Below are 15,476 nucleotides of genomic sequence, written 5' to 3'. Positions count from 1 at the left end.
TTTTCAAATTTCTCGTCAACTCTAAACAGCTGCCAAAATCCTTAAACTATTTTTCTGACTCTCTGAAAGCTGGTTTTAATTTTCAAAGCTGTACTATCATCCCTATTACCTTTTACCCCATCCATGTTTTTTTCAGGCCTTTTATCCTCCCCGTAAGGTTTCTCTGTTCAGAAGTTAATTTTTTATCTAAAAAGAAAAAAGTTCTATACTGTACTGTTTTAACTTGCAGAATTAACCAAGAAATGTTTCACTCAACATATCTTACTTAAAAGTGAAGTTTCTAACAGGGTAACTACAGTAATTAAGGTAACAGATCAGCGGTTCTTAAAATTTTCTGATAAGTGACCCCTGTTGAGAATCTAAAAAAAGCTATAGTCTTCAGAAAAGTATAAATAGCCCCAGAATTCAAAATTACAAAATTTCACAGGGTCATGTGCCTCCTAAAGCACATTCAAGGTTAAGATCTGTTCTGAAGCAAAATATTTAAAGTCAAAAATTCATTACAGAATACTGGAGACAAAGTCATAGTTTCAAATATATATACTTGTACAGCATCAAAACTTGGTTTACAAGAAAGTTTACAAAACTTGGTTTACCATTTTATTTAAAGAAATTACCATAAAAGGAAAACAAAACATGTCTCATATATTATGTAACATTGTATGAATTCCTTCTTAGGATGACTTGAAGGAATAGAGTTAATATAGAGTAGAGTTAATATTGTATAGAGTTAATCATAATGGAACTCAGGATCTAATCTCCCATCTCCTAAACTTCAGTGCTGGGACTTTTAACAGCTCTGCTTCAATTTTTCCACTTACAAAATGTGAATAATGCAAGGTACTGCATTTCTTATCTCTGTTTTGTGGGGCACTAAAGCAATTTATAAATTAACCTACAAAAATTGAAATAGATGCCCTGACCAAAAACAATTTTGTGTATAGGCTACAAGGAAAGTATACTGCTTTTGATACTATCATCATTAGGATGAAAAAGAATTAATTTGATTGAATTATATAACTATCACAAATCTCAAGTTGACCACTATGGAATAGATTCCATTAAGATTTACCTTCTCATCCCGGCCGGTTGCTCAGCTGGTCAGAGTATTGCCCTGATGCACCAAGGCTGTTGCTTCAATCCCAGGTCGGGGTACATACAAGAATCAACTAATGAATGCATAAGGAAGTGGAGCAACAAACTGATGTCTCTGTGTGTGTGTGTGCATGCATGTCTCTCTACCCCCTCCCTCTCTAAAATCAGTAAATTTTTTTTTTATTAAAAAAAAAAAAGATTTACCTTCTCAGTGGTGACCTTGGAGAGATCCTTGTATAAAAGTTTCCGGACATATTCCTGGAGAGGAGGACGTTTCTTTTTCACTGTTTTCTCAGCTGGTGGTGGGTTGCAGTAGTAGTACGCATTCTCTACCATGGTGACATATCTTGCATCAAGATGCATTGCTTGTTTCTTTCGCATCATTTGTTCCTAAAATAAAGTCTACATTAGCCAAAATACGTTCATTCTAAGCTTTCTTTATTCCTAACAAAACTTCAAGTTCTTAATGATATGACTTCAGGATAAAGGGCTAGAAAAGGAAAAAACAATCACTAGGTATTTCTAAGAGTGTGCAAACAAAGGAATTGTTGTACCACTAATCATTAGCTTAGAAGAAATTAGTTCGTAACTGCTTGGTCTTAGGCCTTGTCCAGTAAAATACTGAAGAGAACTTTGCTACATATTAATATAAAACTCTGCCAAACTACATGAACTCTAAGCATAACATGGTTCATGTATTTGAGTGACTGAAATTAAGGGCCAAAAATATGAATAAAGGGATGACTCTGGCTCTACCTGTTTCACATACAACTGAGAGCAAATATATTCTCAGAGCCGTGTCATTCAATACTGTACCAAAAAAATCTGACACATGTCTATAGACAAGAACACTAAAAGCCCCCAAGGTCTTGTATTTGTCCACAGCCCTCGGCACCAACTCAGAAGTGCCTAAAAACACAGATCAGTCAATCCTCATCTACTTTAGGCTTTCTTAACCTGACATTTTGAACTGAGTAATTCTTTGCCATAGGGGGACAGGGGCTCTCCTGTATATTGTAGGATGTTTTGCACAACCCTGACTTCTACCCAATAGATGCCAGTTGAGAACCACTAAGTAGCTGAAGATCTTCAAATAGCACTCCTGATCCTTAAAAGAGTATCATATTAAGTATTAAGATTACTGAATCTATTCAGTCATACAACAAACATTTTACTTGGCACTTACTATGTGCTAGACATTATTCCAGGTGCTGTAACTCAACAGTCAATCAGACATGTTTCCTACCTTAATAAAGCCTTACAGTCTGGCGTAGGAAGACAGAATAAACAAGTCAACAATCTTTTAAATAACTGTGATCAGTGGTATGAAGGGAAATAAAAGGTACTAAAATGGAGGTCATGAGGAGCCTACTTTAGGTAGGTTGGGATTGGGGCAGCCTCTCTAAGAAGATGACATGAAAGATGACAAAAGGTTGAGAAGAGCCATGGGGAAAGCATTCACAGCAGAAGCAACAGCAAGAACAGAGGTTCTGAGGAGAGTTACATGCTACAGAAACTAAAAGGTCAGTGAGATACCCTCAGGAAATTGCATGAGATGAGATTTTTCAGGTAGGGAGGGGAGGTAATACCAGACTCTGCAGACATAGTAAGAAGTTTGGATTTTAAGTATGCAGAAGGAAACTGCTGGTATAGCACTCAGGGCTCTTTATATATCTAGTTTGTTGCCTGCCTCTTCAGTCATATCTGCAGCTGCTTGACTCAATGTGTCTTTCTTCTCTACCTTTAAAACTCAGAGTAGTCTCTAAAATAAACACCACTTTTCCAGGAAAATATCCTAACATACCAAGACAAGATTAAGTGCCTCTTGTATCTATGTCCATAATACCCTATGCTTACCCATATTATTATATTGCATTTACCACTATGTATTCCTATTGTCTATTTACTCCTCTGACTCATCTGATCCACGACAGCATGGACTATCTTTTCTACCTTTATATCCCAAAGGTCTGACATAAGAGTTTGTACTCAGCGAACAGTATGAAGCTGTTAGGCAAGGTATTTCCTGATTCATAAGTCTGACTTAGGTACCCTCTTCATGAGTCCATAATATTCTCAGTATAACTATATTAAAACACTTAACACTGGACTAGAATTAGCACTCCATTTGGAGCACTTGGAGGATGGCAGCATCTCAATTTTGTACTCCTTTTCCTAACCGGCAGTAACATGCCTGACACGCAGGACTCACAAAATGGTAAATGAACAAGGCTCCCATCCTAAAAGCAAGAGTATCAGTAACAACAACTAGCTTCTTTTGCTATAAGAGGTAAAATGGTCCTTTGAGCCAAGAAAATCAGTGAGGCAGGAAGGACTTTGGTTATCAGCGATGACTGATGTTCATCCGTACTACCAAGTTAAGTAAATATTTTCCCTGGCAAAAAAATAAGTATTGAGGATTCAACATTATAAATAAAAGAGTATTAAAAACTAAGCTTTCTTAGCATCACTATTATATTTTTAAATTAAATTTATTGGGGTAGCACTGGTTAATAACATTATATATGTTTCAACTAATACATTTTTATATGTAGTGTCTCATTTAATCTTACCAGAATGAGCCAAAGAGTAGGAAGAATTTTCTCCTTGTTACAATAAAAATTTGAACTTGGAGTAATTATTATATGATTAATGTGATATAAATCTAGAGAGACTTTGGAAAATCAATTCCATTTCACAGCCTTCACATTAATATTTTTGTTTAAGAGAAATAAAGTCTCACGATTCTTCATTTTTAAGTATCACAGGCAAAGTATTCAGGCTCATAACTGGATTCTAAAACAATAACCTATCTATAGAAAATGACACAACGAAGACATTTAAACAGCACCACAGGTGAAATGACAACGAATGCCAGGGATTCCTAAACCACAGCTCTCCTGAACACTAACACCAACTCCCACTACCTGATAATGTCCAGCAAAATGCATGGGCATTATCAATAAGCATAATAACTTAATTGCTTAATAAACTAGATGGCCATTTCAGCATCCTAAGTAACTTAAGAAATAACTTCTCTCCACAGGTAATTTTTTAGGCTTATATTTTGTTTTTTATTTTACAATTTTAACTTTATTATGTTAAGGTTATAATTTATGTGCTTATGGCACACCAATCTAACATAACAGTATTAAGATTATTTGCTCATTTGCACCATTTGTCAAAAGTTATTTTTGGTTAAACTTAATCCTACTTCATAATTATTGTTAGCTCACTGGCAACCAAGCGAGAAAAACTCCAACAACTCTCCAGGAATGGCAGCTTTCATGTACAAAACGTTTTAGTTGAGGTAGAAATGTTTATATTTATATGGCAAAGCAAGGTAACAGGCAATGGTCAATATTTTTAACCCCTGAAGTAAATCAAGAAACTCAAGCTCTTGCTAGGATTCTCAAGCCCTTACCAAAAGCACACTGGTCCTCAAGTGAGATTCTGGAGATCTGAAAAGAAACCTTCCACATGTTTCCAGTAAGGTACATGCCATTTCAATATGGTGATGGGAAAAGTCTGATAGAAGCATCTGTAATAATAATAATGATGAAAAACCACAAAGACAATACTTCAATCCCACTAGAGAAAATAACAAAAGTATATTTCTAATCTATGTAAATTTAAAAATGTCAGTATAAAAACGAAAGGTACTCTATGTCAGTTCAACAATCTTTATTGCTGGTTATCTTTTGTGTTTCACCATAAAAACTTTATCTAAAAACTTTAATATATTTAATGTCTTTGCTTTTAAACAGACATATGAAAACTAATATCAAAGCCACATATTTAAACACATCACATACACAGCTGACATTTTCTAAATGGTTTTTTTTTTTGGTTTAAGTAAGAATTAATTTTAAAATTCTGACTAAAAAAAATTATTATATGAAGTTTACAACACAACACATTGCCGTAACACTTTAGTAGCATTTATCCTCCCAACCTTTTTCTCTGCATATATTTTATAAACAAAAATAGATTCAGACATGTCATTTAATATCTTGGTGTTTGGGATTTTTTTTGGCTAACATGATTTCCCACGTCCTTACCTATACTATGGCATGATTTAAAAAGGCACATAGTACTGTATAATATAAACTATATTAAAACTGAATTGATTCTTACTTACTGGACATTCAAATTATTTACAATTTCTTGCTATTATAAACAAGATAAACAAACATCCCTATAATCCATACAAACATTTATGATTATTTCCTGAAAACCAATTTATAGAAATAGAATTTCTGTCAAAGAAATGTATAGCCTTCCTATATAATTTTTAATAATTAGTCCCAAGAAATATACTAATATGGTAAATTATTCCTTTTAATCACAGCATTGAGAAAGCTTTCACAATCCCTCGTAAAATGGTGTCCAGAGTTTCCGCAAATGTACTTTGTAGTGATCTGAGATGCTCTAGGTAGACTTAGAATGAGTCTACCTTGAATGTTTATAAGGACTATTAGTATTTTTAACACTCTTAATAACTCATACATCAAAGAAATTTGTTTAACTTGGGGTTTTCCAAATGAATTTGGATCCAGGGGACCCATTTTGTATAATATACCTAGTCATATTCCAAGGAAATCAATTTGATAAAAGATATTATTGTTAGTAATGACCAATTCTAAATGTAGAATTATTCCATCTATGCTGTATGAACTTTATCATATAAAATGAGTTACCGATTTCTAGTTTAAAGTCCAAAGTGGACTGAAAACAAGATCAGTAATTTCAATCCCCTCTAATTAGCTGAGACTTCCTTTATGGTTGATTTTGATAAATGATCTGTGTATATTTCAAGAGACTCAATTCAGTTGGGTATAGTGCCAATTAAATCAATACTGTTGGGTATAGTGCCAATTAGATCAATATTGTTAATTGTGTTATTCAATTCTACATATACAATACTTGCCTAATTTTGTCTGACCATTCTTTAAGCTATTGGAAGGTGTTTTCAAGTGTGTCACTATGTAGACTTGTTTAATTCTCTTCGCTTGTCAGTTTTTGATTTACATATTTTGAAGCTACATTATTGGATGCATGCTGATTCAGGAAGTAACACCTTCCTGTTAAAATGACCAACTAACCTTCTTTATTTCTAATACAGCTTCATGCCTTAAAGTCTACTCTGTCTGATAATAATGCAGTCAGGTATCTTTTGAACAGTCCTTTCATAGACTATTTCCATCTTTTTACTTTAGTCTTTCTAATCTTTATACATATTTAAGGGCATGTCTCTTATTGGCTGCATATATTAGTGTTGTCCGCATATATTAATCAACTCTTATAGTCCTAAGGCTTTTATTTGGTATGTTTTGTACTTTTATATTTCATGCAATTACTGTTACAGTTGTGTTTTTCTATCTACCATCCTATTATTTGTTGTCTATTTTGTTCATCTGTTAAATATTCCTTTTTACTTCCTCCTTGCCTTTCTTTGGATTAATCTAGTATTTCTTAATTATTTCGTTTTTCTCACATTTATAACTTTTACAAAACTTTAAATCTATCTAGTAGAAAATTCAAATAATTCAGCACTAACCTTTAAACAATGTAATGTATCATTTTTTGTAAACATCTTAAACTTAGTTAGTTCTCCAATAAAACGAACAGTTTTGTTCTTTGTTTCAATGTTGATCTGGTCTTTTTTTCGTACCTACAAATTAAAAGAAACATTGCTTAGATAATTAATATTTTGAAATCTTGGATGTGAGGGCGATCTGGCTATGACATCTGTCACCCCATTGATCACCAGGGTTGAAATCTCTGTGATAAGAACTGTTATTTTATTAAGATTGAATTCACTCCAAATACTTTAAATAAATTTCAGTATAATTTCTGCTATATTCAAATGATTTTAAGTTAAGCCAAATAAGCTCTGTACATCAGTGCTACCAAGTGCTTTGCAAAATAGTTCAAGGATCAAATAATTTGGGGAAATTATGCTTTTTATCAGACTTAAAGAGAATCTCAAAATAAGAAATCTATTTGACTTAAAATATTTCTCACATTTATTTGGCAACATGAATCCCCTTTTGAAATATTAACAATGACTAGTTAACATCCCACTACATTAATATTGTAAGAAACACACTTTAGGAGATGCTGCTTTAAAATAATGAATGTCAAACTTCCAGCCAAAATGGAGGCGTAGGTGGAAACACTGTGTCTCCTGCGCAACCAAGTTTAAAGAAAACAAAGTTTTAGTAACAAAAACACAACCAAAATACAGAAAATTGAACTGTACCGAAGTCCAACAATAATGAACCATTCATCCAGACTGGTAAGAGGGGCGGAGTCACTGGCTGTCGGAGCAGCATCCCACAGGAAAAAGCAGCTGGACCAACCCAGGCGCCCAGGCGGCAGTTGGCAGATCCCAGGTGTGGGGTTGCAATGGGAGGACCCAGTGGGGGTGCAGGGCGGCTGGCTGACCAGGGTCACACATTCACACTCAGATAAATCAGGCAGAGGAATGAGCAATGAGACAGACCGTGCAGGCTAGGGCCCCAGCAAGGGAGAATTAAAGCCTAACAGAGCCGACTGGAAAAACTCTCAGGGTCGAGGTGCCGGGAGAAGCTCCCAGGCTCACAGAGAGTTTGTTGGAGAGACCCACAGGGTCCTGGAGGGTGCACAGGCCCACACACCCAGGAGCCGGCACCAGCGGGGCCACGTATGCTTGCAGGAAGCAGCAGAGGGGACCAGAGAGAGCATGGAACAAGTGCCATTGCCCCTCTCTGACCCCACCCCCACATACAGCGTCACAACTCAGTGACTGGGTTGCCCTCGCCCCCCTGAACACCTAAGGCTCCGCCCCTCATACGGATCAGGCACCTACAGACCAAAACATTGGTCTGTAGTGCCTGACTCAAGGCAGAAAAAGGGCTCAAAGCCCCAGAGCCAATACTTCTAAGCAACCAAGAGATAGCCAACCTATCAGATGCACAGTCAAAATACTGGTGATCAGAATGCTGACAGAACTAGTTGATTTTAGTCACAAATTAGAGGAACAAATGAAGGCTAAACTAAGTGAAATGAAGGGAAATGCACGGGAAACCAATAGTGATGGAAAGAAAACTGGGACTCAAATCAATGGAGTGGACCAGAAGGAAGAAAGAAAAACCAAACAGAACAGAAGGAAGAAACAAGAATTCAAAAAAAATGAGGAGAGGCTTAGGAACATCCAGGACATCTTTAAACATTCCAACATCTGAATTATAGGGATACCAGAGGGGAAGAGGAACAGCCAGAAGTGGAAAACTTATTTGAACAAATAATAAAGGAGAACTTCCCCAATCTGGCAAAAGTAATAGACTTCCAGGAAATCCAGGAAGCTCAGAGTCCCAAAGAAGTTGGACTCAAGGAGGAACACACCAAGGCACATCATAATTACATTAGCCAAGACCAAAATGAAGGAGAGAATCCTAGAAGCAGCAAGGGATAAGGGGACAGTCACCTACAAAGAGTTCCAATCAGACTGTCAGCTGATTTCTCAAAAGAGACCTTACAAGCAAGAAGGGGCTGGAAAGAAGTATTCCAAGTCATGAAATCCAAAGACCTACATCCAAGATTGCTCTATCCAGCAAAGCTACCATTTAGAATGGAAGGGCAGATAAAATGCTTCTCAGATAAGGTCAAGTTCAAGGAGTTCATCATCACCAAGCCCTTATTACATGAAATGTTAAAGGGACTTATCTAAGAAAAGAAGATAAGAATATGAACAGTGAAAGGACAGCAAACTCAGTTATTAACAACCACACCTAAAACAAAAGCAAACTAAGAGGACAGCTAGATGGGGAGTGGAACCATAGAAATGGAGATCACATGGCGGGTTAGCAACAGGGAAGTGGGAGGAGGAGAAGGGGGGAGAAGGTACAGAGAATAAGTAGCATAGATGGTAGGTAGAAAATAGACAGGGAGAAGTTAAGAACAGTACACAAAATGGAGGAGCCAAAGAACTTCTATGTATGACCCATGTATATGAACTAAGGTGGGGGAATGCTGGGTGGGGCCAAGGCAGAGGGAAATAAAGAAGAATAAAATGGGACAACTATAATAGCATAATCAATAAAATATATTTAAAAAGTAATGAATGTTAAGAGCTCACTTAAGCGAAAATATTAAGGCTCAGTTAGGGTATTATAGTGACATTGCCTTATTATTAAAAATTCTATTGCCTTATTATTAAAAATTCTTTATAATTAAATTTCCCATATCATAATTATTCTTTTTTAACACTGGGCACAGCTTTATACCAAAGTTCAAATTCTTTACAAATATAACTCCCTACATAGGCACATATTTCAAGAACTGCTGAATACAACAAAATCCTACCACAACAGTACAATGTGAACAGACACATGAAGATAAATGTAACTGGATTCAACCTCAGTATTCCATTTTGATCAGAAAACTAAACCTCAGTCCTTAAATTTATTATTTGAATAAAAAAAAATAACATGGTGGTGTCTTCAACTAATTTGTCATTCCTTACTTTTTCAGAATACTATCCTGCTTTATTTGTTCCACATAATAATATTCTAAAAGGAAGAGCTATTATAATTCTGATTTCATAGTTAAGACAAAAACAAAAGAACACAAACCTATCAAATGACTTGATCAAGAATCAGTACTGAAATCTCAGTCTTCTGTTATTGAGAATTCCACTACACTAGTATGTGCTTTTCTAACCTGGCCAGTGCCTAGACAATTAATGATAATCATTTATTATAAACTTTAAACTTTTACATATTCAGACAGCTAACACTTAAATGAAATTTATCACCTTCATTTTCTTTAAAGATTTTCTTATTTTTGGAGAGGGAAAGAGAGGGAGAGAAACATCAATGTGTGGTTGCTTCTCACACACTCCCCAACTGGGGGCTTGGCCTGCAACCCAGGCATGTGCCCTGTCCAGGAATCGAACCAGTGACCTTTTAGGTTTAGGGTATGACATGCAACCCACTGAGCTACACCAGTCAGGGCTATCACCTTCATTTTTAAGAACCTAGATTCTACAGCATGCAGAGGTAGGTTTTTAGACTTTTTAGATCTTCAGGCATAATTTTTAAACAAAAATTTTTACTCATTTAAAAGAAAAATCAGAGCTCACCGTAACTGTATTTAATCTAAAGCTCCAATAACACATCAAATAAAAATAAAAATGACAAAAATTCAACGTACAGAACTTTATTTTACTCACATCATTTAGGCATTCAAAATAACTTTGAAACTAGAGATGAACAGAAAAAATAGAATTAACTAAATTTTAGTTTCTAATATTTAAATATTATATTGACTAAACTTGACTGCTTTAGCTGTGCAATTTAAAGTACAGTCTTATAAAGACCTTTTCACAACTGTCTGATAAGCACTGCATATAAAAAACCTTCTCATTCATTTTTCTTAGTTTTTGAACTGCTAGGATAGATTAAGAATCTGGATCGCATCTGCTGGGTTTAAATTCCAGTTCTATCATTTTACTAGCTGTTACTTAAAATCTATGCCTCTATTTCTTCATCTGTGTAATAGAATGAAAGTAACATGCTTCAGAGGGGTGTTGTGAGTCTTAAAGTGAATTGGTACATGTAAAGTACATGTACCAAACCATAACTACCCAGACTAGGAGAATCCAGTAAATATTAGCTACTATTAATTTACTCTATCTTTGTATATTTGTATTACTAATACACAGACACTAAATATTTACTGAGTAAATAATGAAAATGTTTACTGTTTCCATACATACTGCAGTGACGAAAGAACAAAAAACTTATGGTTAGGACTTCCAAGCCCTTATGGTCATTCTGCGCAATTTTTTGAGGTTACAAGTATTTGGACAATTCATGTAAATTCTGAGAACCTGTTGGCTCATGTGGTAAACTAAAAATAAAACTAAGGATGCTGCCCTGGCTGGTGTAGCTCAGTAGATTGTAGCTCAGTGGTCTGCGAACCAAGGGATCGAGGTTCGATTCCCAGTCAGGGCACATGCCTGGGTTGCAGGCCAGTTTCCAGCAGGGGACACATGAGAGGCAACCACACATCGACAATCTCTCCCTCTCTCCTTCCCTTCTCCTCTAAAGATAAATAAATAAAATCTTTTTTTAAAAAAGGGTGAAAGCTTAAAAAAAACAAAACTAAGGATGCTGATGATGGTGGTAATGATTACTACACTTCACTTGATACTATGCAAGTAATATACTGAGCAAAAGATTATACAACCTTTAAAATGATTTTTAAAGAGTGTTTCAAATGACCCTGTAAAATGCTTCTGCATGAGAAATAAAGAACAAAAAACTGTACATACAATATAAACTACAGAGGAATAAAGGTAAAGAAAATATACTAAAATATTACTGAATTATGTCTTCTTTCTACTTTATATATATTTCGTATCTTCTAAATCACCTCTGTATTTTTTGTTATCTTATTTACTTTAAAGTCAAAGTAATATAGAAACAATATACAAGGCAGTATTTTGAAAACAATGTACTGAAGCTGAGTATTTAGGGGGAGTAGAGCTGGGAAATACCTATACATGTTTTTAAAAATCTTCTTGGGTGATTCTGGATACAACTGTTAGAGAGTACCATACAATTTTAAGTATTACTGCACATTACAGCTTTCAAACCATGTAACATAGTGTATTATTCACCATTACTCTTAAACATTGCAGATAAGGAGGTACAATTGAACTAACTTGATAAAATTACAGAATTTTTAAATGAAGTATTCAAAATCAATTATTTCATTGCCTCATTTTCAAATAAAAAAGGCTTTTCAAAAGACTGTAATTTATTTAAAAAAAAAAGAATAATTTATTCTCCTCATTCAGTATTTTCCAGTCTCCTTTTGTTCAAAAGGTTTGTTAAAACACTTCTGCAAAAGTAAATACAAATGAATTAACAATGTATATTTCTTTTAAACTTTATTTACTTAGTTTTAGAGAGGGGGAAGGGAGTAAGAACGACAAGGAGAGAAACATCAATGTGTAGTTGCCTCTCACATGCCCCCAACTGGGGACCCTGCCTGCAACCCACTCATGTGCCCTGACTGGGAATTGAACTGGCGGCTCTCTGGTTTGCAGGCTGGTGTTCAATCCATGAGTCACACCAGCCAAGGCACAACATATAATTTTTATATACATTTCTGTTCAATAATGTCTCATAAGATTTTACTTACATAATCATCTTTTAGCAAAAATGGTGCTTACAGCTCATTTATAAATGACAGCTGAAACTGAGATTAATTGAATAACTAAGTTCATATGCAAAAACTCTTCATAGGGTTTTTTATTAATGGAGGGTTCTCAGCAGGAAGGGGGAGGAGGGAGAATGAGGGAAAAGATACAGGGAATTAAGAAGCATAATTGGTAGGTACAAAATAGACAGGGGAGGTTAAGAATAGTATAGGAAATGTAGAAGCCAAAGAACATGTATGTATGACCCATAAACAGGAATTAAGGGGGGGAGAGAATGCTAATATGAGGAAAGGTACAGGGTGGAAGGGAATAAAAGGGAGAAAAAATGGGAAAACTGTAACAATATAATCAATAAAATATATTTAAAAATAAAAAGTAGATGACCTCAAGTGCCCTTTCTTTTCTCCACTGGGAAGAGTTGTTACCAAAATACACTCCTAGAATTGATATTCTAGTTACAATCAATAACAAAAATTGCTAATTCCCTCAACTCCCATCCCAATTTTCAGAAGTAGGAAGGGAAGTGTACATGAATAAAATTTTCTGTAATTTTAAGCTTCTCACCAAAAGCACAAATTACGCTTGGTGCAACAATTTCTGTTTTAATTTTGGATTTGGTTGAGGGTGTATACATATATATAACTAAATACAATACAGTTATACTGTTTGCTAGTAAAACAGTTTCTTGTTTGTATGAAGAGATTAAATATATCAACAAGAATATCATGACTTCTGGCCCTGGCTGAACAGTTCATATGGTTTGAGTGTTGTCCTGTATACCATGGCACATACAGGAAAGAACCAATCAATGTTTCTCTCCCCAGCCCCCACCCTCTCTCTCAAATGAATGAGCATATCAACGTGTGTTCTTTGAGTGACTACATCCTTAACCACCTCCAGAAGGCTAACAGTGCACATCACCCTATTAAAGCTTTCTTGATCTCAGTGTTTCTGAACTTCTTTAAACACAGAAACCTGCCCTTATTTAATACTATGAAAATCTGAAATATACTTGGGCAAAAGCTGACCAAGAAAAATCTTAAATACCTATGGTAAGAAGCCTTTAGAGACAGGCTGATACTGTCTCCTTCCTCTGAACTTAAGGAACTCCCTCTCAAACAAGTCATTTCACAATTAAGCATGTAATTTCTTTCAATATCAAATGTAGGGCTTAATTTTTTATTTCTCTCTTGCTTTTATGAGTATTTATGCCTTATCTCCCCAAATACATAGTGAGATTCTTAATCTCAGGAATTGTTCTTAGTGCTCAACAATATAGATTTGTGCAAACCAGCTGCAATAAAGTGAATAGTGAGCATGACAAACATTTATTTGCATTCCAAGCAATTCCTATAAAGCTAAATTTTGTAAACACAATGTTTCCACTGGTTAACATAAACACATGAATTTCATGTCTTTTCAGTCTACCAGTGTACACTTTTAGTCATCTCTAAGATATAATTTTATTCTTTTCATGACTGTATTTGAAACTTATCACCTACACAAAATGACTAGGCAAGGTGGGTTTTGAATAACCACTAACATGCAGTCCATTAAGACTCCTGAGACCAGGAAGGGAAGGATATTGCGTGGTAACAGGTCCCTGGTACTTAACCAGGTGGTACTCTTTAAAGAATTCACCACCATCCAAGGTAAAGATTCTAAAAGCAAGAATCAATAAGAACACGGGCTACAAAAGCTTTCACTGTGCTCACACTTGCAGAGACTCATGTGCCCCAAACATTTGGACCCCCAACACTTAAACAGGCACCCTATAGGGCACTGTGCCCTGACTTACCATGGCCAAATCCTATGTTTCTTCTGGGAACACCAACAAGGCCTACTGGTTGTATTGACCTTGGAAATTGGTTTTTACTTTACAAAAGCAAAAAGTGTAGTACCTACACTGGAGCAATAGCTCACCTCCAAATTGGACTACCACTTAATCATTTCAACCTTTGTTGAGTAAATTTACATTTTAAAAATTTAGAAGATCTATATTCTGAACTGTTAGATCACTATCAAATTTCAAAATTATGCTTACCAATATAGTAACCATATTTTTAAACTAAAGGATCCTCACTCAACTTTTAAGTATATATATATATGTGTGTGTGTATATGTATAAATTACAAAATAAATGCTTAAATACATACATGAAATCTGAAATCCCCCCTCAGCATGGAACAAAGATCCTCTGCTACATCAGACATGCAGGGATGCAATGTAGCAACCAATCTTGCATAAAATGGTAGCAAATCCAACCTGCAAAAGTTATATGTGATATGTGTAAAAGGAAAAACACCAAAAATAATTCAGTTAAAAACATCCTCAGATATAGTCACAATTATAAAAACTAATAATTGTACAGACATGCTATTTATCACTATCATAATGAAGTACACAGAAATTCAATTTGCCTTGTAAAAGCTTATTAATAACCTGGTATTTTCCATTCAATGCCTTATCACACATTTGCAATTGTACTTAGTACATAATTTTTTTAAAGATCTTTTAAAAAATATTTTATTTATTTATTTTTAGAGAGAGGGGAAGGGAAGGAGAAAGAGTGGGAGAGAAACATCAATGTGTGGTTGCCTCTGACGTGTCCCCTGGCTGGGAACTGGCCTGCAACCTAGGCATGTGCCCTGACTGGGAATCGAACTGCGACCCTTTGCTTCACAGGCCTGTGCTCAATCCACTGAGCTATACCAGCCAGGGCCTTAGTACATAAGTTTTGATAAAACATAAAATATCAAGCGAGGAAAAAACTAAGTTTTTACACAGGCTAAATTTTCAATCACATAATTATTGAATAAACAAATTAATTTAAATAGTACAAAACGAGAATCCTTTTAAACCATTTCCTTTACTTATCCATGGATGTTATTTGAAAACCTCAGTGTCTAAAGTAAAAGAGTAACCAATAACCAAAATGGCATCTAAGGGTCAAAACCTTATCACAAACCCACACACTTACAGATTTTATGCACTAGAGAACCCATTTACCCTTAATTCAGACAATAAATAGCAAATATGCGGCTACTCATGCGACCAAGCCCTTTTCATTATCAGAGCACTTTCTCAACTTGGATGCCACTCCAGAACCCTGCTTAATGCAGCAGTCCAGGCAGGCACTACCAATCGGAATCAATGCACAAGCTAA

At 35.3% G+C, this 15,476-nt stretch overlaps 1 protein-coding gene across 2 annotated transcripts in view; it reads right to left on the bottom strand.

Moving 5' to 3' along the window:
• Positions 1-15,476, bottom strand: part of UPF2 (UPF2 regulator of nonsense mediated mRNA decay) — a 104,542-nt gene that overhangs the window by 26,555 nt on the left and 62,511 nt on the right. For both annotated transcript variants that reach the window (XM_037066012.1, XM_037066013.1), the window contains exons 9-12: positions 14,467-14,575; positions 6,656-6,769; positions 4,520-4,636; positions 1,300-1,485 (exon numbers count right to left, since the gene is read on the bottom strand). In XM_037066012.1, coding sequence (XP_036921907.1) covers positions 1,300-1,485; positions 4,520-4,636; positions 6,656-6,769; positions 14,467-14,575 — 526 coding nt within the window. The remainder of the gene's footprint in view (positions 1-1,299; positions 1,486-4,519; positions 4,637-6,655; positions 6,770-14,466; positions 14,576-15,476) is intronic.

This window comes from Sturnira hondurensis, unplaced genomic scaffold (genome assembly GCF_014824575.4).
Source record: "Sturnira hondurensis isolate 20B ecotype Veracruz unplaced genomic scaffold, ASM1482457v3 Scaffold0016284, whole genome shotgun sequence".
NCBI classification, from domain to species: domain Eukaryota; kingdom Metazoa; phylum Chordata; class Mammalia; order Chiroptera; family Phyllostomidae; genus Sturnira; species Sturnira hondurensis.
Note: the sequence above shows the minus strand (reverse complement) of the source record. Positions and strands in the feature narration are given on the sequence as shown.